General features: G+C 43.4%; 1 protein-coding gene across 1 annotated transcript in view; it reads right to left on the reverse strand.

Annotated features, from left to right (window-relative positions):
• The window catches only part of cacna2d3a (calcium channel, voltage-dependent, alpha 2/delta subunit 3a), a 328,563-nt gene that overhangs the window by 88,302 nt on the left and 214,584 nt on the right, over positions 1–25,677 (reverse strand). Inside the window, exons 13-20 of the mRNA XM_045692990.1 lie at positions 22,433–22,566; positions 11,238–11,309; positions 10,954–11,034; positions 8,265–8,339; positions 5,677–5,760; positions 1,557–1,628; positions 208–269; positions 36–103 (exon numbers count right to left, since the gene is read on the reverse strand). Of these exons, the coding sequence (XP_045548946.1) occupies positions 36–103; positions 208–269; positions 1,557–1,628; positions 5,677–5,760; positions 8,265–8,339; positions 10,954–11,034; positions 11,238–11,309; positions 22,433–22,566 (648 nt within the window). The remainder of the gene's footprint in view (positions 1–35; positions 104–207; positions 270–1,556; positions 1,629–5,676; positions 5,761–8,264; positions 8,340–10,953; positions 11,035–11,237; positions 11,310–22,432; positions 22,567–25,677) is intronic.

Raw genomic sequence — 25,677 nt, forward strand, 5'->3', positions numbered from 1 at the left:
GAAATAGGGAACAGGAAAGACAGAAGTATGTCTACCTTCTTCTACAGTGACGTTTCCTCTGAAGAAGTATTTCCCATGGCCTCTGGACAGGGCTACCCCTAGACTGAAAACACACACCTCTATAAGAGACCTGTATACACACACACACACCATTTTTTGCTAGAAGATAACAGAACAGCATAGAGTACTCTAGCTACATGGCCTCACCTGAAGGGGGTTCCCTTGATGTCAGTGTAATAGTAATCATTATGCAGTACCAGCACACGCTTCTGAAACACACACGCAAACAAACACACATCATTATAGACATTGTATTTGTAATGTCTAAATCTTTATGCAAAAACGTTCATACACACAACTTCCCTCCATTACGCTGGCAAACAGCCTGGCTTTATTTCCTCTTATCTTGCTCCCTCTAGTGGCAGGCAGGGTGTTTGCTCTAGAGAAACAACTATGTATCTGACAGATGTCCACTAGCTACATGAACTGTTATTCCCATAGATAACAGACATTAATATGTATGTTGTCCTGAATGGCTCAGTTGGAAGAGCATGGAGCTGGCAACGGCAGGGTTGTGGGTTAGATTCCCGGGACCACCGATACGTAAAATGCTACGCACGCATTGACAATAAGTCGCTATGGATAAAAAATGACATGCTAAATGGAATGTATTATTATCTTGACCAGAAGAGCCAGAGAGACCAGTGAAGAAGAGGAGCGCCATCCGTCCCCTGAGTGTGTGGTTTAGCATTTAACCGGTTTAACTATAAATACACACACACACACACACACACACACACACACACACACACACACACACACACACACACACACAGACAGACAGAAGAGCGGTAAAAAAGGGAACCACTGGGCTGCTGTCTCTCTCAGATTCAGCAACATGTGCTCAGTAGAGATAAGAAGAGTCTCACAGTTACACACACACACACACACATACTCAGACACACTCCGACTGCAGCCCATGAGTCCCCCTGGGATTTCAGCGGAGTGTGTGTGCGTGTGTGTGTGTATGAGTGTATGAGTGTGTGTGTGATCAGTGGGTGAGTGAATCTCCTAGCACAGTACAGGATCCCTACTGATTGTTTGCTCTGTCATCCCCAGACTCCTTCTCAACTGGTACATGTGAGTGTGTGAGGGTGTGTGTGTCTGTATGGGTGTGTGTGTCTGTGAGGGTGTGTGTGCCTGTGAGGGTGTGTGTGATGGCCCTCTCTCCATAAGAATGTGCAACATATCAGAAGCAGTGTGTATGAACTGCACAATCTGGGCCACAACAGTAAAGATTGGCTTTTTAAATCCAGTCCCTGGTTAGGGTTGTTGCCACTGTAATGTAGAGCTATGATGCTCACATATACGCAGACACACACACGCACACACGCACACACACACACACACGCACACACACACACGCACACACACACACACACACACACACACACACACACACACACACACACACACACACACACACACACACACACACACACACACACACACACACACACACACACACACACACACACACACACACACACACTTACCCCTTTGTCCACAGTCTTCTTTACCTCCATGGAGAAGGTGCCAGTCTTTCTGTTTACCATGGCATTACGCAGCTAGAGACAAATAACAGACAGTCCATCACAGTCACAGAGTTCACCCTCACAGAACACAGAACAGACAGTCCATCACAGTCACAGAGTTCATCCTCACAGAAAAATAGAACAGACAGTCCCTCACAGTCACAGAGTTCACCCTCACAGAACACAGAACAGACAGTCCATCACAGTCACAGAGTTCAACCTCACAGAACACAGAACAGACAGTCCATTACAGTCACAGAGTTCACCCTCACAGAATGTATAGCTGAGCACATACAGGTAACTGCCAAAATAAAGGAAACACTTGAGTAAATAAGGGATACAAAGTATATTGAAGGTAGGTGCTTCCACAAATGTGTGGTTCCTCAGTTAATTAAACAATTTACATCCCATCATGCTTAGGGTCATGTATCAAAATTCTGGGCAGACCATTATTTAGGCCATTATGTTGGCTACCATGTCTATGAGTGATCATTGAATGGTTTGATGAGCATGAAAACAATGTAAGACATGTGCCATGGCCATCTCAGTTATGAGATCTCATCGCAATTGAACACTGGAAGATTCTGGAGTGGTGAGACAGCGTTTTCACAATGATACATTTGGTGTCGCATCCCTCCAATAGAGTTCCAGACACTTAGAATCTATACCAAGGTGCATTTAAGTTGTTCTGGCTGGTGGTGGCCCAACACCCTATTAAGACACTATGTTGGTGTTTCCTTTATTATGGAGGACCAGGGCCCAGTTTCCCAAAAGCATCTTAAGGCTAAGTTCACCATAGGATCCTAGTTCACCATTAGAACCATAGGATCCTCGCTCATCATTAGAACCATAGGATCCTAGTTCATCATTAGAACCATAGGATCCTCGCTCATCATTAGAACCATAGGATCCTAGCTCACCATTAGAACCATAGGATCCTAGTTCATCATTAGAACCATAGGATCCTCGCTCACCATTAGAACCATAGGATCCTCGCTCATCATTAGAACCATAGGATCCTAGTTCACCATTAGAACCATAGGATCCTAGTTCATCATTAGAACCATAGGATCCTCGCTCACCATTAGAACCATAGGATCCTCGCTCACCATTAGAACCATAGGATCCTAGTTCATCATCAGAACCATAGGATCCTAGTTCACCGTTAGAACCATAGGATCCTAGTTCACCATTAGAACCATAGGATCCTAGTTCACCATTAGAACCATAGGATCCTAGTTCACCATTAGAACCATAGGATCCTAGTTCACCATTAGAACCATAGGATCCTAGTTCACCATTAGAACCATAGGATCCTAGTTCACCATCAGAACCATAGGATCCTAGTTCACCATTAGAACCATAGGATCCTCGCTCACCATTAGAACCATAGGATCCTCGCTCACCATTAGAACCATAGGATCCTAGTTCATCATTAGAACCATAGGATCCTAGTTCACCATTAGAACCATAGGATCCTAGTTCACCATTAGAACCATAGGATCCTAGTTCACCATTAGAACCATAGGATCCTCGCTCACCATTAGAACCATAGGATCCTAGTTCATCATTAGAACCATAGGATCCTAGTTCACCATCAGAACCATAGGATCCTAGTTCACCATTAGAACCATAGGATCCTAGTTCACCATTAGAACCATAGGATCCTAGTTCATCATTAGAACCATAGGATCCTAGTTCACCATCAGAACCATAGGATCCTAGTTCACCATTAGAACCATAGGATCCTAGTTCACCATTAGAACCGTAGGATCCTAGTTCACCATCAGAACCATAGGATCCTAGTTCACCATTAGAACCATAGGATCCTAGTTCACCATTAGAACCGTAGGATCCTAGTTCACCATTAGAACCGTAGGATCCTAGTTCACCATTAGAACCATAGGATCCTAGTTCACCATCAGAACCATAGGATCCTAGTTCACCATTAGAACCATAGGATCCTAGTTCACCATCAGAACCATGGGATCCTAGTTCACCATCAGAACCATAGGATCCTAGTTCACCATTAGAACCATAGGATCCTAGTTCACCATCAGAACCATGGGATCCTAGTTCACCATCAGAACCATAGGATCCTAGTTCACCATCAGAACCATAGGATCCTAGTTCACCATCAGAACCATAGGATCCTAGTTCACCATCAGAACCATAGGATCCTAGTTCACCATCAGAACCATAGGATCCTAGTTCATCATTAGAACCATAGGATCCTAGTTCACCATCAGAACCATAGGATCCTAGTTCATCATTAGAACCATAGGATCCTAGTTCATCATTAGAACCATAGCTTAACTTAGCCTTTAAGATGCTTTTGGGAACCCGGCTCCTGGACGACTCAGGACATGCCATTAAACATTGATCAGAATATGATTATTTAATCACCTATTTTCACTAAAAGAGTATAGCATTCACAACTGTACATTTCAGATCTTGGGGCTATTTGACTTTTTTCTTTAAATTAGTTTGTCACAGATAATTGATCTTTAGATGGTCCTTCAAATATCTGTGAAGTTAGATTTCTGAAAAATAGCATTTTAAGTGAAAATAATGGAAGAAAGATCTGTAGAAACCTATTTGAACATAGTGCTTTAAGGTTATATCTGCGATCCAATCACAAGCATGAACAAATGCTGACAGACCAACCATAACAAGTCTTTGCCATCTCCCTCTAAGTATGGTCTAAGGTAGTCTAACTAGCAATAATGGCACGCTAGCAAAAATACAACACTGTCAGAAGTCTTAAAGTAAATGATGTTGTCACATCGTTGTTCGTCTAATGATCATAATACATTTCATAATACATGTATTTGATGATGTGTTATTCTACAATTTGTGTATTCAAATAGCTACAGTCTTCTTAAAGGATTGGACCCTTTTTTTCAATTTTCACCTAAAATGACATACCTAAATCTACCTGCCTGTAGCTCAGGCACTGAAGCAAGGATATGCATATTATTGATACCATTTGAAAGGAAACACTTTGAAGTTTGTGGAAATGTGAAATTAATCTAGGAGAAAATAGCACATTAGATTTGGTAAGAGATAATACAAAGAACTTTAACAGAAAGGCCACAATGTATTATTCCAGTTTAGGGGCAATTTAGGTTTTGGCCACTAGATGGCATCAGTGTATGAAAGGGGCGGTAGGTAGCCAGTGGTTAAAGCATTGGACTCGTAACTTGAAGGTTGCAAGTTCGAATCCCCGAGCTGACAAGGTAAAAATCTGTCATTCCGCCCCTGAACAAGGCAGTTAAGCCACTGTTCCTCGGCTGTAGAGATCCTGTAGAGGTTAAAAACTGTACATGTCTAATTCTAAAGTGTCAGAACTTCATAGCTGAACCCGTGTTGACATTTTATGGTTCTATCTGTGATTGCAATCCCCTACAATAAATGATTTAGAAATGTCTCTGGATTTTGATTCTATGCACTTTAGGTACCTTTAATAAGGTGAAGACCTTGATGGTTATGAAAGAGTTCTGAGTTCTGAGGTCTGAGGTCTGAGTTCTGAGGTCTGAGATCTGAGTTCTTAGGTCTGAGGTCTGAGTTCTGAGTTCTGAGTTCTGAGATCTGAGGTCTGAGTTCTGAGATCTGAGGTCTGAGTTCTGAGGTCTGAGATCTGAGGTCTGAGATCTGAGTTCTGAGGTCTGGGTTTGAGTTCTGAGTTCTGAGTTCTGAGATCTGAGGTCTGAGTTCTGAGGTCTGAGATCTGAGTTCTGAGGTCTGAGTTCTGAGTTCTGAGATCTGGGTTCTGAGATCTGAGGTCTGAGTTCTGAGGTCTGAGATCTTAGTTCTGAGGTCTGAGTTCTGAGGTCTGGGTTCTGAGGTCTGAGGTCTGCTCAGTATCTCAGAAATATGATTTGCGCATAGGTCACGAATTGACTTCATCAGGTTTCGCTAAGCTGAGAACACTGTGAAAGCATCATGGTTTGTCTACAGCCTAGTCTGAGTACCCAGCATGTTTTTAGACTAATAATACATTTTCAAAAAATGTGAAGCGTTTACAAATGTAATACATTTCATTGAATACATCAGAGATGTTTGTAATAGTGAGTCTTACTATGTCGTCCTTGTCTTCCCATTCCACCTCAGACAGATCCACACTGCTGTAGTTGGGCTTCCTACGTTTCTTACTCTCCTCATACTACACACACACACACACACACACACACACACACACACACACACACACACACACACACACACACACACACACACACACACACACACACACACACACACGTTAGTATAAATGAACTGTGCTGCATAGTCCCAACCCTTTCATCTGTATATGATTGATAAGGGACTAAGAGTGAATCAGGTTAGTGGTTGAATAAACTGCTACCTCACCATATCTCTGTCGCTCTGTCTCTCTGTCTCTCTCTCTCTCTCTCTCATGTGTATGAAGGCAGGGTTAACTTGGATGTGTGTGTATGAACTGACATTGATATTATCATTAGTAGCATCAGGAGAGTGGTGTGGACATGACCCTTTCATAATGTTGACATTAAGTCAACAAATCACCCTGATTCCTCTTCTCCTCCTCTCCTCTCCTCCTCATTTCTCCTCCTCACCTCTCATTCTCTCCTCTCCTCCTCACCCTCTCCTCCTCACCTCTCATTCTCTCCTCTACTCTTCACCTCTTCTCCTCTCCTCACCTCTCCTTTTCACCTCTCTTCCTCTCCTCCTCACCTCTCTTCAACTCCTCTCCTCCTCTCCTCTCCTCCTCATTTCTCCTCCTCACCTCTCATTCTCTCCTCTACTCTTCACCTCTTCTCCTCTCCTCACCTCTCCTTTTCACCTCTCTTCCTCTCCTCCTCACCTCTCTTCAACTCCTCTCCTCCTCTCCTCTCCTCCTCATTTCTCCTCCTCACCTCTCATTCTCTCCTCTACTCTTCACCTCTTCTCCTCTCCTCACGTCTCCTTTTCACCTCTCTTCCTCTCCTCCTCACCTCTCTTCATCTCCTCTCCTCCTCTCCTCTCTTCCTATCCTCCTCTCCTCGCTTCCTCACCTCTCCTCCTCTCTTCCTTACCCTCTTCCTCTTCCTCTCCTCCTCTCCTCCTCTCTTCCTCTCCTCTCTTCCGCATCCTCTCTTCCTCTCCTCCTCTCCTCTCTTCCTCACCACTCCTCTCTTCCTCTCCTCTCCTCACCTTGCTTCCTCTCCTCCTAACCTCTCTTCCACTCCTTTCCTCTCCTCCTCACCTCTCCTCTCTTACTCACCTCTCCTATCCTCTCCTCCTCACTTCTCCTTTCTTCCTCTCCTCCTTACCTCTCTTCCTCACCTCTCCTCCTCTCCTCTCTTCTCTTCCACTCCTCTCATCCTCCCTTTTCCTCCTCTCCTCTCTTCCACTCCTCTCCTCCTCACCTCTCTTCCTCTCCTCCTCCCTTCTCCTCCTCTCTTCCACTCCTCTCCTCCTCACCTCTCTTCCTCTCCTCCTCCCTCTCCTCCTCTCCTCTCTTCCACTCCTCTCCTCCTCACCTCTCTTCCTCTTCTCCTCCCTTCTCCTCCTCTCTTCCACTACTCTCCTCCTCACCTCTCTTCCTCTCCCCCTCCCTTCTCCTCCTCTCTTCTCTTTCACTCCTCTCCTCCTCACCTCTCTTCCTCTCCTCCTCTCCTCTCCTCCTCTCCTCTCTTCCTCACCTCTCCTCCTCTCCTCTCTTCCTCACCTCTCCTCCTCACCTCTCCTCCTCTCCTCCTCTCCTCTCTTCCTCTCCTCTCCTCCTCTCCTCTCCTCCTCACCTCTCCTCCTCACCTCTCCTGGGTTACAGTGAGCCTGTTTGATATAAGCCATTAAAAATACATGACAGCAGTTCACCTCTGTGTGAGTGAAGAGGGCCTCTGGCCAGACAAATGTCTTTAGTCCACTTTCTATAACACACTGTGTATGTGTCGGTCTGTGTGTGTGTGTGTGCGTGTGTATCATCCTGCTCCATTCATCTGTCAGTGAAAGGACAGCCTCCTACCCCTCATTAGCTCTTAAACACTGTTCATTACAGTCTCTAATTAGACATCTATTAACTACTCTCCCTGTCTGCCTGTCCTCCGCTCCAGCCCTCTCCTGTCCTCCCTCTCCTTTCTCTCTCATCCTCCAATATCTCTCTCCCCTTCCTCTTTCCTCCTACCTTGTATACATCTCTTCCCCTCTAACCTTCCTCTCTCCTCCTGCCCTGTCAATCTCTTCCTTTACCCAATCCCCTCTCCTCATCATCCAATCTCCCCCTCTCTCTCTCCTTCCTCTCTCTTCACCCGTTCTCCCCCTCCCTCTCTCATCATCCAATCTCCCCCTCTCTTTCTCCTTCCTCTCTCTTCACCCGTTCTCCCCCTCTCTCTCTCCTTCCTTTCTCTTCACCTAATCTCCCCCTCGCTATCTCCTTCCTCTCTCTTTGCCCGTTCTCCCCCTCTCTCTCTCCTTCCTCTCTCTTCACCTGTTCTCTGAAGATATAGTTAATCACAGTTATACAGTAGCTGTATTCACAGCCCAGTACTGTCTGGAACACTGTCTGCTCATCTACATACCCCCCTCCCCTCCACACACACAGCTGAAAGGTGTGTTTAGACAGTGATTTGGTGTATGCTAGGTTCTGCTCCTCTCTCTGTTGTTCTAAGGGTTAGGGTTAGTTGATATTAGATGTAATGTGATACTCACCAATGGTCTGAGGTCAGGATGGGTCAGAATGTACCCGTTGTTAGTTATGGCAAACGCGTAACCATGGATGCCCAGCTGCAACAGATGCATATACGAGCACGCACACATACACACACACACACGCACACGCACACGCACACGCACACACACACACAAAATTATACATACAGTGGTGGAGAGAGAAACTAACAGTTTTGGAACTATGCCAAAATCCAGGCATACACACACGCACACACAGAAACTGTAATATGAATATGAAAAGTGATGAAGAGCGTAATCAAGCTCTTTGTATGTTTTGGAGCCAGAATCGTCGCATTTCCACAGTGACTCATTTACATTTCTACAAAACAAGGTGGTGGTCGCTTTCAATGTGTGTGTGTGTGTGTGTGTGTGTGTGTGTGTGTGTGTGTGTGTGTGTGTGTGTGTGTGTGTGCGTGGGTTTCACTGATTCCAGACGCAACCCTGTCGGTGAATGTGGTCTGAACTAAATAACATGCTTTTAAATGTCAAAACACATCCCACATCTAAATCTCTCATCCCTCCTATAGAGTAATAATCAACTTCTCCATCCTCCAGCGGAAGTCCAGATAAAAAAGCCAGTAGTCTACAGACGCTACAATTACATGCTATTATAAGGTATGAGGCTGGAGGTTCAAACAATCTCTCTAAAAACTTTGAACAATATCTCTGATTAGAATACTTGTGCTTTCTGTTCTTGAGTGCTCTGTCACAGTTCCATTCAGTGAAAGTATCAACAGTGTTATCTGTTAACTAATTCTGATCATTCAGTGAAAGTATCAACAGTGCTATGTGTTAGCTCATTCTGATCACCCTGTGAAAGTATCGACAGTGCTATGTGTTAGCTCATGAAAGTATCGACAGTGCTATGTGTTAGCTCATGAAAGTATCAACAGTACTATGTGTTAGCTCATTCTGATCATCCAGTGAAAGTATCAACAGTGCTATGTGTTAGCTCATTCTGATCATCCAGTGAAAGTATCAACAGTGCTATGTGTTAGCTCATTCTGATCATCCGAAAGTATCAACAGTGCTATGTGTTAGCTCATTCTGATCACCCTGTGAAAGTATCGACAGTGCTATGTGTTAGCTCATGAAAGTATCAACAGTGCTATGTGTTTTAGCTCATTCTGATCATCCAGTGAAAGTATCAACAGTGCTATGTGTTAGCTCATGAAAGTATCGACAGTGCTATGTGTTAGCTCATGAAAGTATCAAAAGTGCTATGTGTTAGCTCATTCTGATCATCCAGTGAAAGTATCAACAGTGCTATGTGTTAGCTCATTCTGATCATCCAGTGAAAGTATCAACAGTGCTATGTGTTAGCTCATTCTGATCATCCAGTGAAAGTATCGACAGTGCTATGTGTTAGCTCATGAAAGTATCAACAGTGCTATGTGTTTTAGCTCATTCTGATCATCCAGTGAAAGTATCAACAGTGCTATGTGTTAGCTCATGAAAGTATCAACAGTGCTATGTGTTAGCTCATTCTGATCATCCAGTGAAAGTATCAACAGTGCTATGTGTTAGCTCATTCTGATCATCCAGTGAAAGTATCAACAGTGCTATGTGTTTTAGCTCATTCTGATCATCCAGTGAAAGTATCAACAGTGCTATGTGTTAGCTCATGAAAGTATCAACAGTGCTATGTGTTAGCTCATTCTGATCATCCAGTGAAAGTATCAACAGTGCTATGTGTTAGCTCATTCAGTGAAAGTATCAACAGTGCTATGTGTTTTAGCTCATTCTGATCATCCTGTGAAAGTATCAACAGTGCTATGTGTTAGCTCATGAAAGTATCAACAGTGCTATGTGTTAGCTCATGAAAGTATCAACAGTGCTATGTGTTAGCTCATGAAAGTATCGACAGTGCTATGTGTTAGCTCATGAAAGTATCAACAGTGCTATGTGTTAGCTCATTCTGATCATCCAGTGAAAGTATCAACAGTGCTATGTGTTAGCTCATTCTGATCATCCAGTGAAAGAATCAACAGTGCTATGTGTTTTAGCTCATTTGATCTCCAGTGAAAGTATCAACAGTGCTATGTGTTTTAGCTCATTCTGATCATCCAGTGAAAGTATCAACAGTGCTATGTGTTAGCTCATGAAAGTATCAACAGTGCTATGTGTTAGCTCATTCTGATCATCCAGTGAAAGTATCAACAGTGCTATGTGTTAGCTCATTCTGATCATCCAGGAAAGAATCAACAGTGCTATGTGTTAGCTCATGAAAGTATCAACAGTGCTATGTGTTAGCTCATGAAAGTATCAACAGTGCTATGTGTTAGCTCATTCTGATCATCCTGTGAAAGTATCAACAGTGCTATGTGTTAGCTCATGAAAGTATCAACAGTGCTATGTGTTAGCTCATGAAAGTATCAACAGTGCTATGTGTTAGCTCATGAAAGTATCAACAGTGCTATGTGTTAGCTCATTCTGATCATCCAGTGAAAGTATCAACAGTGCTATGTGTTAGCTCATTCTGATCATCCAGTGAAAGTATCAACAGTGCTATGTGTTAGCTCATTCTGATCATCCAGTGAAAGTATCAACAGTGCTATGTGTTAGCTCATTCTGATCATCCAGTGAAAGTATCAACAGTGCTATGTGTAAGCTCATTGTAATTTTCTGATGTTTTCAGTGAAGACTGAATTTGGGGGAGGGTCAGTACCTTATATTTTGGGATGGTTTTGAGGAGCTCAGAGACAGGAACATCAGTACCAACCACGCCTAACAGGATGCCTCTATTCCTCTGGAAACATGCACACAACAAACAGGAAGGATCAACACAACGTTTGGATAACATCAAGAAAAGTTGTTGGTCAAGCGTGTGTGGTATATGCATGTGTGTGTGTGTGTGCGCGTGTGTCTGTGTGTGTGTGCGTGCGTGTGTATGTGTGCATCTGTGTCTGTGTGTCTGTGTGTGTCTGCGTATGTGTGCGTATGTGTACTCACCGTCTCGTTCTTGGTGCTGAACACAGGCATGGCCACAGTGGTCATCAAAATAGGACCCTGACCATCCTCCAACTGAAAGAAGGAAACAAAGAAGGAAACAAAGAAGGAAACAAAGAAGATACATAAGACCCTAATTGTTCATCAATAACTTTTGAATTCTGTTCTGAAAAAAGAACAGGCACATTATGGAATACAGTGGATGTCGTCAGAACCGAGTGCCATTCTGCTGTTGTCACAGCTGGGGTTTATCCACTAGGAACTAAGCGGAAGCAAACGGCCGAAACGGGGAGGGACTAACCTGAACTTATCCAATAAGATATACTCATTTCCCATTGCAAAACATTTTTATACTGCTTGCTATGGTGTGCACTAATAAATACAACCCTTTAACAGAACCAGTTACCGTTTACCTGTGTCCTGTAAGTGACAGTTAGTGCCTGGGTATGTGAACCCTCAACTGGAAATCAAACAAGCACTGTGTGATCTCACATATTGTGATACTAGTAGAGTTTCAAACAGTTGAAGATCAGAATAGTTGCCTAACTGCAGTTCAGCGCAACATTCTCTTATTTTCTTATGTAAATATACAATTATACCAACCCTGTGAACCCTTCCCACTACACCCACAGCGAGCAAGGCCTTAAACCTTTAGTCACATGTATAATAATGTTTATTATGTGTCTTTAAATGTGTTTAATCATGGTCTGTCTTTGATCATGAGCGGAGTCAATCTCAGCCACAGGCACTGTTTAAGTACAGGATGGTTATCTCTCCCAAAAGACTGTGGGAATAATTAGGATATTATCTTTTTACCAAAGGCTCCCCGAATCTGGAAATAGATAGTGTCTATTTACAGATATCAAGTTGATAGTATTAAAAATAGATGCAGGCAAGGTTAAGTACTCTTTTCAAGGGCATAGAGTAGGATTATCATTGTGCAGGCCTGGGGTCACAAAAACCTCCCCCAAACCTCTCCACCACCTTACAGACCTCATCTTAGAAACAACAGTACTTTCACACATATTCACTAATATGAATGTCACACCACAGCCAACTAGTGGCACTAAAGTTTATGGGTAAAAGATGACATATGAAAGACCTTTAGAACAACAAGGAAAGGAACATTATTAACTTTGGAAAAAATGACTTCGGACCACTTTTGAGGTAAGAAAATGTCTAACGATGTGTAATGTGTTGTCAGCCTCCACACAGTCCATCTCTTACTGATGGATGTCCCAGGGATAGAATGGAATAGGATGGGATAGGATGGGATAGGATAGGATAGGATAGGATAGGATAGGATAGGCTGGAAAAGAATGGAATAGCATGGGATAGGATACAATGGGATGGGATGGGATGGGATAGGATAGGATGGGATAGGATGGGATAGAATGGGATGGGATAGAATAGGATGGGAAAGGATAGGAGAGGATGGGATAAGATGGGCTGGGATAGAATGGGATGGGAAGGTTGGGATGGGATGGGATGGGATAGAATGGGATGTAATAGAATGGGATGGGATAGGATAGAATGGGATGGGATAGGATAGGATAGGATAGGATAGGGGATGGGATAGGATAGGATGGGATGAGATAGAATAGGATGGGATGGGATAGGATGGGATGGGATGGGATAGGATGGGATAGAATGGGATGGGAAGGTTGGGATGGGATGGGATAGAATGGGATGTGATAGAATGGGATGGGATAGGATAGAATGGGATGGGATAGGATAGGATGGGATGAGATAAGATGGGATAGGATGGGATGGGATGGGATAGGATGGGATAGAATGCGATGGGATGGGATAGAATGGATGGGATAGGACAGGATAGGATGGGATGAGATAGGACGGGATAGGATGGGATAGGATAGAATGGGATAGAATGGGATGGGATAGGATGGGATGGGATGGGATGGGATAGAATGGGATAGGATGGGATGGGAAAGGAAGGGATAGGATAGGATAGGATGGGATAGAATGGGATGGGAGAGAATTGGATGGGATGGGATAGGATAGGATAGGATGGGATAGGAAAGGAAAGGATAGGAGGGGATAGGATGGGAAAGGATGGGAAGGGATAACTTGGATAGGATGGGATAGGATGGGATGGGGTAGGTTGAGATAGCATAGGAAGGGATAGAATGGAATGGGATGAATAGGATAGGTTAGGATGGGATAGGATGGAATAGGATGGGAATAGGTGGGATAGGATGGGAAAAGATGGGATAGGATAGGATGGGATAAAATGGGATGGGAGAGAATTGGATGGGATAGGAAGGGAAAGGAAAGGATAGGATAGGATGGGATAGAATGGGATTGCATATAATGGGGTAGGATGGGATAGGATGGGATGGGATAGAATGGGATGGGATAGGATAGAATGGGATAGGATGGGATAGGAAGGATGGGATAGGGTGGGATATGATAGGATGGGATAGGATGGAATAGGATGGGATGGGATAGGATGGGGTAGGTTGGGATGGGATAGGATGGGGTAGGTTGGGATGGGATAGGATGGGATAGGATGGGGTAGGTTGGAATAGCATAGGAAGGGATAGAATGGAATGTGATGGAATAACATAGGATAGGATGGGATGGGATGGGATAGGAGAGAATGGGATAGGATGGGATAGGATAGGAGGGGATAGGGGTGGATAGAATGAGATAGGACAGGATAGGATGAAATGGAATAAGATGGGATAGGATGGGATAGGATAGTATAGGATAGGATGGGATAGAATGGGATGAGGATAGGATAAGATAGGATAGGATAGGATGGGATAGGATGGAATAGGATGGGAATAGGTGGGATAGGATGGGACAGGATGGGATAGGATGGGATAGGATAGGATAGGATGGGTTAGGATGGGATAGGATGGGATAGGATGGGACAGGATGGGAAAGGAAAGGATAGGATATGATGGGATAGTAAAGGATAGGATGGGATATGGTGGGGAGGGATTGGATAGGATAGGATGGGACTTGACAGGATGGGATAGGAAAGGAAAGGATGGGATATGATAGGATAGGATGGAATAGGATGGGATATGATGGAATAGGATAGGATGGGATAGGATAGTATGGGATGGGATATGATAGGATGGGATGGGATGGGATGGGATAGGATGGGATGGTATTGGATGACTTGGGATGGTGGGATAGGAAAGGATGGGATATGAAAGGATGGGGTAGTATCGGATGGGATTGTATAGTACAGGATAAGGTGGGATAGGATGGAATAGGATGGGAATAGGTGGGATAGGATGGGATAGGATGGGACAGGATGGGAAAGGAAAGGATAGGATATGATGGGATAGAATGGGATAGGATAGGATAGGATAGGATAGGATAGGATAGGATAGTATAGGATAGGATGGGATGGTATTGGATGAGTTGGGATAGGAAGGGATGGGATAGGAAAGGATGGGGTAGTATAGGATGGGAATAGGTGGGATAGGATGGGATAGGATAGGATGGGATAGGATGGGAAAGGAAGGGATTGGATAGGATAGGATGGGATGGGAGAGAATTGGATGGGATGGGATAGGATAGGATGGGATAGGATGGGATAGGATGGAATGGGATAAGATGGGATGGGATATGATAGGATGGGATATGATATGTTATGATAGGATGGGATGGTATAGGAAAGGATGGGGTAGTATAGGATGGGATTGTATAGTACAGGATAGGGTGGGATAGGATGGAATAGGATGAAAATAGGTGGGATAGGATGGGATAGGATGGGATAGGATATAATAGGATAGAATGGGATAGGATGGGATAGGATAGGACAGGATGGGATAGGAAAGGATAGGATATGATGGGATAGTAAAGGATAGGATGGGATATGGTGGGGTGGGATTGGATAGGATAGGATGGGATTTGATAGGATGGGATCGGAAGGATGGGATATAATAGGATAGGATGGGATGGAATAGGATGGGATAGGATGGGACAGGATAGGATGGGATAGGATCGGATGGGTTAAAATGGGATGGTATAGAATGGGATCGGATAGGATTGGATAGGATAGGATAATATGGAATGGTTTAGGATGGGATGGGATGGGATATGATAGGATGGGATAGGATAGGATAGGTTATGATAGGATGGGATGGGATAGGAAAGGATGGGGTAGTATAGGATGCGATTGTATAGTACAGGATAGGGTGGGATAGGATGGGATAGGATGGGACAGGATGGGATAGGATAGGATATGATTGGATAGTATAGGATAGGATGGGATATGATTGGATGGGATAGGACAGGATGGGATTGGATAGGATAAGATTGGATGGTATTGGATGGGATAGGACAAGGTGGGATATGATAGGATAGGATAGGATAGGACAGGATGGGACAGGATGGGATAGGATGGGATAGGATAGGATGGAATATGATGGGATAGGACAGGATGGGATGGGATATAATAGGTTAGGATCGGATGGGATGGGATCGGATTGGATAGAATGGATGGGATAGAATTGGATAGGATTGGATGGGATAGGATAGCATGAAATAGGAGAGGATTGGATGGGATAGCATGGGATAGGATAGGATGGGATAGGATGGGTTAGGCTGGGATAGGATGGAATAGGCTCTGATAGGATGCGATAGGATAGAATGGGATTGTATGGGATGGTATGGGATAGGATGGGATAAAATGGGATTGGATGACAACAATACATAAATACAGCACCCACTGCCAACACCAACAACAAATTACACTGCTGGCTGGACGCTGGTAAATCGATCAAAGGACAGGGACAAAGAGACGGGACCTTGTCTAAAAATACAAACTCTATCTCCAGACTGAGTGTCTCTGTCAGATCATATGACATTGATCTATAAATGAACAGGTGGAGCTTCTCAGTACATCAGCAGAGCCTTCTGGCAGGAACTGTGCAGATCTGAACAATGGACTCAGATATCTTTTATATTTTGAGAATGCTCTAGAATATGAAACAGTAATGTTGGCAAGTCCCCAGTGTATGGCAGGTGAAGTAGCGAGTGGTTGGTAGATGTTGCAGTTTAGGGGTGATTATGTGTGTTACAGAGCCTGATTCCCTGTGTGTCTCTGGGTGAATGAGCTCTGATTTGAAAACTATGAATTCCTCTATGTGTCTGTGTGTGTGTGTGTGTGTGTGTGTGTGTGTGTGTGTGTGTGTGTGTGTGTGTGTGTGTGTGTGTGTGTGTGTGTGTGTGTGTGTGTGTGTGTGTGTGTGTGTGTGTGCATGGATGATCTCACTCAGAGAATCCAGGTGATGCTCAGACCTGCACAGCTGCTCCAGGAAATGACATAATTAGTGGGTGATTACAGAGGCATCATGGGAGAAGGCAGTCATTTCCTCCATCTATTGGAGGTAAACCTGCCCAAATATCTCTCAGTTCCACCACCATAGTCATTCATTAGAGCGTGAAGACATTTTCCTTATTTTTACTTCAATGTTTTGGCTATTGGCACCAAGAAACAAGGTTATTCATAGTGGCCATTAATCAGAGCTTATGTACCAAGCCACTTCGCAAGGAAGTGGCTCATCAGTTAGTTATCTGTTTTTTTATACCGTAGCTAGAAACCTTTCTATTCATTCATAAAGATGGTGCCATGTCATGAGTGGGAAAAAATGTATGTGTGTGTGTGTGTGTGTGTCTCTTGGGCTCATGGTGTCAGTGTTAATAAATGGGGCATACGAGTCCTTCATAAAGATACAGGTCAGATTCTTACAGCGTCCACACACACACACACACACACACACACACACACACAGATATGCTTATTGCTTACTACTGACACCCCACCTGGGACTGTGGTACAAGGGGACCGTGCCAGCCTTTCATTGTTTCTGGACACCCTGGAATCTGGGTTGAAGTGACAAATGGCATACCGGTGACTGTGGCAACCTTTGTTCCCATGGCGATCAGGCTTAATGATGATTGGACTGTGAGGGCTGACTGTAAGGCCCTCTATAGGTCCCTCCTGGGGGATAAATATACAACTCTACATCACACACACACACACACACACACACACACACACACACACACACACACACACACACACACACACACACACACACACACACACACACCAACCCACCTCCACCCAGACTGCGTACACTACACAAAACGTACTGTAACACATGACATAACCAATTCCCAGTGATCCTCACCCTCCTTCAAAACTCCTCTCCCCCTCTCCCTCTCTCTCCCTCCCCTCAGCTTCTCCGCCTCACTCCCCTGTCAGTTTTTCAGGTGGTTGGGGACAAAGCCAAATGATCCGCAGAATGATGGATGAAACTAGTGGGCCCAGAGGAGGAGAGGAAGAGGGCGAGGAGGGGAATGAGAGGAGGTAAAGAAGCAGAGGGAGAGGAGGAGAGGGAAGGAGAGAAAGATGGATGGAACTGCTGAGCCAAGGGAGAGGAAAGTAGTGGGAGGGGTGGAGTAAAGAGAAGGAGGGGAAGGACAGGCTGAACTCACAGGAGTTCAGGGAGAGATACAAATCTGCAAGAAATCAATATGTTACTTTGTCTTCAGCCATCAACCTACAAATCAAAATACAGGAATCAGCCCTGAATCTACAAATCAGACAGGAATCAGCCCTGAATCTACAAATCAGACAGGACGCAGCCCTGAATCTACAAATCAGACAGGACGCAGCCCTGAATCTACAAATCAGACAGGACAGAGCCCTGAATCTACCAATCAGAATGGAATTAGCCATGATTTTACCAATCAGACAGGAATCAGCCCTGAATCTACCATTCAGACTGGAATCAGCCTTAAATCTACCAATCAGACAGGAATCAGACAGGAATCTACCAATCAGACAGGAATTAGACCTGCATCTAAAATTCTGACAGAAATCAGAGCTGAATCTACAAATGAGACAGAACTTAGACCCTGCATACACCAATCAGACAGGACACATCCAGGAATCTACCAATCAGACAGGGATCAGCCCTGAATCTACCAATCAGAAAGGAAACAGCCCTGAATCTACCAATCAGACAGGAATCAGCCCTGAATCTCAGTATTGTGCTGCCGTTGCATCTAACAATCACATATCAGCCTAAAACCTGAATCTATAATGAAAACAATTGGATAATAAAACTGAATCCTGACAGAATATCATGCTGAATAGCCACCACTACCTCTACCCTATGTGTGTATTTCGTTGGGTGGGTAAGGTTAGGCAGGTGTTACGTGGATGATTGTGAGGCACTCATGTGCTTCTCCAACGCGCTGTCAGACTGTGTGTGTGTGGTATGGTGGTATGGCAGACATATGGCAGTGCAGTGGTGGGAGTGCTATTTTCTGCGTTGTTCTGAATTGTCCGTTGCTGCGCTCCTCCATAAACCCTCTCTGCTTCAGGATCATTATCGTTCTGCTTATGGAGGCACTCAGCAGAAGTTCTGCTCCACCACGACATATTCATCACAAAGCACCAACTATGAAGAGAAGAATCATCACAAAAAATCATCACAACAGCCATTATAGGCAATTACCTTTTCTACTCTCTGGCTAGTAACAGTGAGTGCATTTTTACACTGACACACACACACACACAGACTCACAAGCTTTCCCACACGTACCCATGTACATGGACATATCAGCAAAGCAACACCAATGATGAATGAAAAAGTGGTAATGTGTGAGTGAGTTAATTTATTGTGTGTGTGTGTGTGTGTGTGTGTGTGTGTGTGTGTGTGTGTGTGTGTGTGTGTGTGTGTGTGTGTGTGTGTGTGTGTGTGTGTGTGTGTGTGTGTGTGTGTGTGTGTGTGTGTGTGTGTGTGTGTGTGTGTGTGTGTGTGTGTGTGTGTGTCTGTGATCTGAAGTGCAGGTGACTATGCAATGAAACAGTACCACCAATGACAGAAATGCATTAGCCGGCATTGGAATCCAGGTGGTTGAATCATTCCAAACAGCATTATGACCAAATAAAGCAACACACACCATATCACACGTCAAAGCCATGGGAGATCTCTTATCTACGCTGTGTCTTAAAATGTGAGCTCCAACACGGATGTGACCATTCCACACCGGAGACAGGTGCTCAAACACGCATGGACACACGCCACGCTGCAAACACAGGTGAACAAATCCAAACACACACATACGGAGACACGGTGGCGAGCGGGAGAGAGAGAGACCTCCAGTCAGACTGTTTACCTTTTGAGCCTGAGGGAGCTACAGAGAGGAGATTTAAACGAGAAGAAAACAGACACAAATAATCAATAGCTTTGTAGAGTTGTGGCAGAAAGCAGAAAGCATTTTAGTGTCAACAACCATCTGTGGTGGGATAAAGGGATGTTATATAAACATCCATCTTCTCCCCTGAAAGGGGTTTTCCTAAAGGGGACTTATAGAGGTAGGACCCGTGACACAGAGACTGTGTACTAGACTGGTATTGACTGAATTGGGACAAAACCTGTGGCTGGTTCTCTTTGTGGTTCTAAATACATCTGAGCTGTCATTGGGTTCTGTGGTTGTGTTCAGGTCACTGGTACGACCACACCACAAACCCACAAGCTAGCAAATATCAGTGGACTACAAGGTGATACAAAAAGGTGGACATTTTTTCAACAATACAGCACATATATTTGGTCATACAAGAGGATGAGGAAAAACACCCTTTCCTTTTGTCTGAAAGGGGGGCTGAGAGAGACACAGTGAGTTTGGGGAGTAAGAGAGATGGAGAAAGAGGTAGAAAGAGTCGTTGTTTCTGTGACAGCGGGCGGTACTGCTACAGAGAGAGAAACCTGCTTCTGTCTCCCTCCATTTCCTCAGCCACTCGTTTTATCTAGTGAGCGTACAAATGACTACTGCTCACACGCTTCACTCTCCGTAATGCACAACCAAACACAATGCTTTAAGCACAGGAAGTAACCCTGTGTGTGTGTGTGTGTGTGTGTGTGTGTGTGTGTGTGTGTGTGTGTGTGTGTGTGTGTGTGTGTGTGTGTGTGTGTGTGTGTGTGTGTGTGTGTGTGTGTGTGTGTGTGTGTGTGTGTGTGTGTGATTGGCTGAGAGAATGAGACCCGAGGTACAGAGGGGGGTAGAATGTGCCAGGTTGGGGAATAACCTGAGGACTAACGCAGTATTCTGTCACAGTGTGTTTCACATGCCTGCTACACAGCTTCCAAACAAGCACACAGGGCTCATTCACTTAATGATTCCATCTGTTGGGACACACACACACACACTTACAAACACAAATTTGCACACACACACACACACACGTCCAAAGTAGTCTTTGTTATTCTGAATACACACACAACGATTCACTGATTCACTGTATTTCAACAACATCAAGTTTTCCTGATCATGGACTAACTTAAATCCTTAAATGTTTGCGTTGTCTTTCATCACTGGTGAAATATATACTGTACACATACATGATATCATATAAAACCTTAAATATTACCTCACCTAGATTTAGCATATAATACCTACAGTTGAAGTCGGAAGTTTACATACACTTACGTTGGAGTCATTAAAAATCGTTTTTCAACCACTCCACGAATTTCTTGTTAACAAACTATAGTTTTGGCAAGTCGGTTAGGACATCTACTTTGTGCATGACACAAGTATTTTTTCCAACAATTGTTTACGGACAGATTATTTCACTTATAATTCACTATATCACAATTCCAGTGGGTCAGAAGTTTACATACACCAAGTTGACTGTGCCTTTAAACAGCTTGGAAAATTCCAGAAAATTATATCATGCCTTTAGAAGCTTCTGATAGGCTATTTGACATCATTGGAGTCAATTGGAGGTGTACCTGTGGATGTATTTCAAGGCCTACCTTCAAACGCAGTGCCTCCTTGCTTGGCATCATGGGAAAATCTAAAGAAATCAGCCAAGACCTCAGAAAAAAAATGGTAGACTTCCACAAGTCTGGTTCATCCTTGGGAGCAATTTTCAAATGCCTGAAGGTACCACGTTCACCTGTACAAATAATAGTAGGCAAGTATAAACACCATGGGACCGCGCAGCCATCATACCGCTCAGGAAGCAGACGCGTTCTGTCTCCTAGAGATGAACGTACTTTGGTGCGAAAAGTGCAAATCAATCCCAGAACCACAGCAAAGGATATTGTGAAAATGCTGGAGGAAACAGGTAGAAAAGTATCTATAGCCACAGTAAAACAAGTCCTATATCGACATAACCTGAAAGGCCGCTCAGCAAGGAAGAAGCCATTGCTTGCAAAGATCGTACTTTTTGGAGCAATGTCCTCTGGTCTGATAAAACAAAAATTGAACTGTTTGGCCATAATGACCATAGTTATGTTTGGAGGAAAAAGGGGGAGGCCTGCAAGCCGAAGAACACCATCACAACCGTGAAGCACGGGGGTGGTATTATTGTGGGAACCTTGTGGAAGGCTACCCAAAACGTTTGACCCAAGTTAAACTATTTAAAGGCAATGCTAGCAAGTACTAATTGAGTGTATGTAAACTTCTAACCACTGGGAATGTGATGAAAGAAATAAAAGCTGTAATAAATCATTCTCTCTACGATTATTCTGACATTTTACATTCTTAAAAAAAAGTGGTGATCCTAACTGACCTAAAACAGGGAATTTTTACTAGGATTAAATGTCAGGAATTGTGAAAAACTGAGTTTAAATTTAGTTGGCTAAGGTGTATGTAAACTTCCAACTTCAACTGTATAGTTGTGGGAAGCAGAAAAGTGTCCTTTTGAGTGATGACCCAGTGGTATTTCAAACCTTCAACCCTTGATTAAAATAGCATACAGCATTATATTGTTGAACACCCTCTGTTTCAGGGGCTTTATCCCTGAACACATTGACTGAAAAGTAAGAAACAAATATTAAAAGTACAGACACCTCAAACTTTAGCTATAAAGGGATGCAAATAACAGGTCAAAACAGAGAGAGAGAGAGAAACAGAGAGAGAGAGAGGCAGAGCTTTTGGCAATGTTAACATATGTTTCCCATGCCAATAAAGCCCCTTGAATTGAATTGAGAGAGAGAGAGAGAGAGAGAGAGAGAGAGAGAGAGAGAGAGAGAGAGAGAGAGAGAGAGAGAGAGAGAGAGAGAGAGAGAGAGAGAGAGGGAGAGGGAGAGGGAGCAGACTTTGACACTGGGACATACAGAATTATTGTTTTGTGTGGGGTGACTACTATTGGACAGTACCATGTGAGAGATGGGGGAGCGGTGTCCACTCACGGTGCTGTCAATGTAGGCCTCGGTCCACACCGTGTCGTGCTCTTGGGCAATGACTTTGGGTCGACTGAGCACATGCAAATACTCCATCACATTCTCCTGTACATCAGCCAGAGTGGAAATCTGAGTGAAGTAACCTGGGGGAGAGAGAGACAAAGAGAGAGACAGAGAGAGAGATGACAGAGAGAGAGAGAGAGAGAGAGAGAGAGAGAGAGAGAGAGAGAGAGGAGGGGGGAGTAAAGGGAAAGAGAGAGGCAAGGGGAGAGAGAAAGAGAGATAAGGGGGAGAAAGAGAAAAACTATAATATCCCAAAATTATTCAGAATATACATCCTGTCAGAACAGATGTTGTAACCTTATGCTACTGTTAAACAGGGAGATCGTTCAAGACTGACGTCGAAATTGCACGTCTATTCATGTCCTGAGGAAGTCAGGAAATTACTTCAAAACCTTCCACAAGGGGCAACAATGAGTGCTACTACCATCAAAAAAGCTTGGGTTTTGCTAAGATGTTGTAGATGGGGGTGGTGACTCTGAATCAGAAGGTTGTGTGTTCAATCCCAGTCATGGACACTTTGTTTTAACCCTATCCCAAACCTTAACCCTTACCTTAACCATTCAGAATGAGCCCCTAAACTTAATGTTTTAACCCTATCCCAAACCTTAACCCTTACCTTAGCCATTCAGAATGAGTCCCTAAACTTAATGTTTTAATGTACTATCCCAAACCTTCAACCCTTACCTTAACCATTCAGAATGGGTCCCTAAACGTAATGTTTTAACCCTATCCCAAACCTTAACCCTTACCTTAACCATTCAGAATGAGTCCCTAAACTTAATGTTTTAACCCTATCCCAAACCTTAACCCTTACCTTAACCATTCAGAATGAGTCCCTAAACTTAATGTTTTAATATACTATCCCAAACCTTAACCCTTACCTTAACCATTCAGAATGAGCCCCTAAACTTAATGTTTTAACCCTATCCCAAACCTTAACCCTTACCTTAACCATTCAGAATGAGTCCCTAAACTTAATGTTTTAATGTACTATCCCAAACCTTAACCCTTACCTTAACCATTCAGAATGAGTCCCTAAACTTAATGTTTTAATATACTATCCCAAACCTTAACCCTTACCTTAACCATTCAGAATGGGTCCCTAAACTTAATGTTTTAATATACTATCCCAAACCTTAACCCTTACCTTAACCATTCAGAATGAGTCCCTAAACGTAATGTTTTAACCCTATCCCAAACCTTAACCCTTAACTTAACCATTCAGAATGAGTCCCTAAAGATAACCCTTAACTTTAAAAGTTGATGTTTGGAGAACGTTGCTGAATGTTTAATTCTGCAATGAGACTGTGAGAGCTTGTTAAAAACTGATGTAGCTCTGTTCAATAATACAGGTCCGTTCAATAGTACAGCTCTGTTCAATAATACAGCTCCGTTCAATAGTACATCTCTGTTCAATAATACAGCTCAGTTCAATAGTACAGCTCTGTTCAATAATACAGCTCTGTTCAATAATACAGCTCCGTTCAATAGTACAGCTCTGTTCAATAGTACAGCTCTGTTCAATAATACAACTCTGTTCAATAGTACAGCACTGTTCAATTATACAGCTCCGTTCAATAGTACAGCTCTGTTCAATAATACAGCTCTGTTCAATAGTACAGCTCTGTTCAATAATACAGCTCTGTTCAGCAATTCAGCTCTGTTCAATAGTACAGCTCTGTTCAATAGTACAGCTCTGTTAAATAATACAGCTCTGTTTAATAGTACAGCTCTGTTCAATAAAACAGCTCCGTTCAATATGGCAGTTCTGTTCAATAATACAGCTCTGTTCAGTAGTACAGCTCCATTCAATACGGCCGCTCTGTTCAATAATACAGCTCTGTTCAGTAGTACAGCTCTGTTCAGTAGTACAGCTCTGTTCAGTAGTACAGCTCTGTTCAGTAGTACAGCTCTGTTCAATAATACAACTCTGTTCAATAATACAGCTCTGTTTAATAGTACAGCTCTGTTCAATAAAACAGCTCCGTTCAATATGGCAGTTCTGTTCAATAATACAGCTCTGTTCAGTAGTACAGCTCCATTCAATATGGCAGCTCTGTTTAATAATACAGCTCTGTTCAGTAGTACACCTCTGTTCAATAATACAGCTCTGTTTAATAGTACAGCTCTGTTCAATAAAACAGCTCCGTTCAATATGGCAGTTCTGTTCAATAATACAGCTCTGTTCAGTAGTACACCTCCATTCAATACGGCAGCTCTGTTCAATAAAACAGCTCTGTTCAGAAGTACAGCTCTGTTCAGTAGTACAGCTCTGTTCAGTAGTACAGCTCTGTTCAGTAGTACAGCTCTGTTCAATAATACAACTCTGTTCAATAATACAGCTCTGTTTAATAGTACAGCTCTGTTCAATAAAACAGCTCCGTTCAATATGGCAGTTCTGTTCAATAATACAGCTCTGTTCAGTAGTACAGCTCCATTCAATATGGCAGCTCTGTTTAATAATACAGCTCTGTTCAGTAGTACACCTCTGTTCAATAATACATCTCCGTTCAATAATACAGCCCTGTTCAATAATACAGCCCTGTTCAATAATACAGCTCTGTTCAATAATACAGCTCTGTTCAGTAGTACTGCTCTGTTCAATAATACATCTCCGTTCAATAATACAGCCCTGTTCAATAATACAGCTCTGTTCAATAGTACAGCTCTGTTCAATAATGTAATACCGCCCTGTTCAATAGTACAGCTCTGTTCAATAGTAGAGCTCTGTTCAATAATACAGCTCTGTTCAATAATATACGTCTGTTCAATAGTACAGCTCTGTTCAATAGTACAGCTCTGTTCAAAAATACATCTCTGTTAAATAGTACAGCTCTGTTCAATAATACAGCTCTGTTCAATACTGTAGTACAGAAATAGAGGCCATCCATAGAGTCTACCGTCTACCCTGCATGACTCTGGCTGGACTGTGTCACTTCGCTGCGAGACTTTCATCATCCTCTCTGAAACAAACACAAACACAAACACACACACACACACACACACACACACACACACACACACACACACACACACACACACACACACACACACACACACACACACACACACACACAGAAATACAAACACACACACATACACACACAGATATACAAACACACACACACACATACACACACACACACACACACTTATCGTAGGACACACACCATGCATTGAATGACCCCCTG

Source organism: Salmo salar, chromosome ssa13 (genome assembly GCF_905237065.1).
Source record: "Salmo salar chromosome ssa13, Ssal_v3.1, whole genome shotgun sequence".
In the NCBI taxonomy this organism is placed as follows: Eukaryota; Metazoa; Chordata; class Actinopteri; order Salmoniformes; family Salmonidae; genus Salmo; species Salmo salar.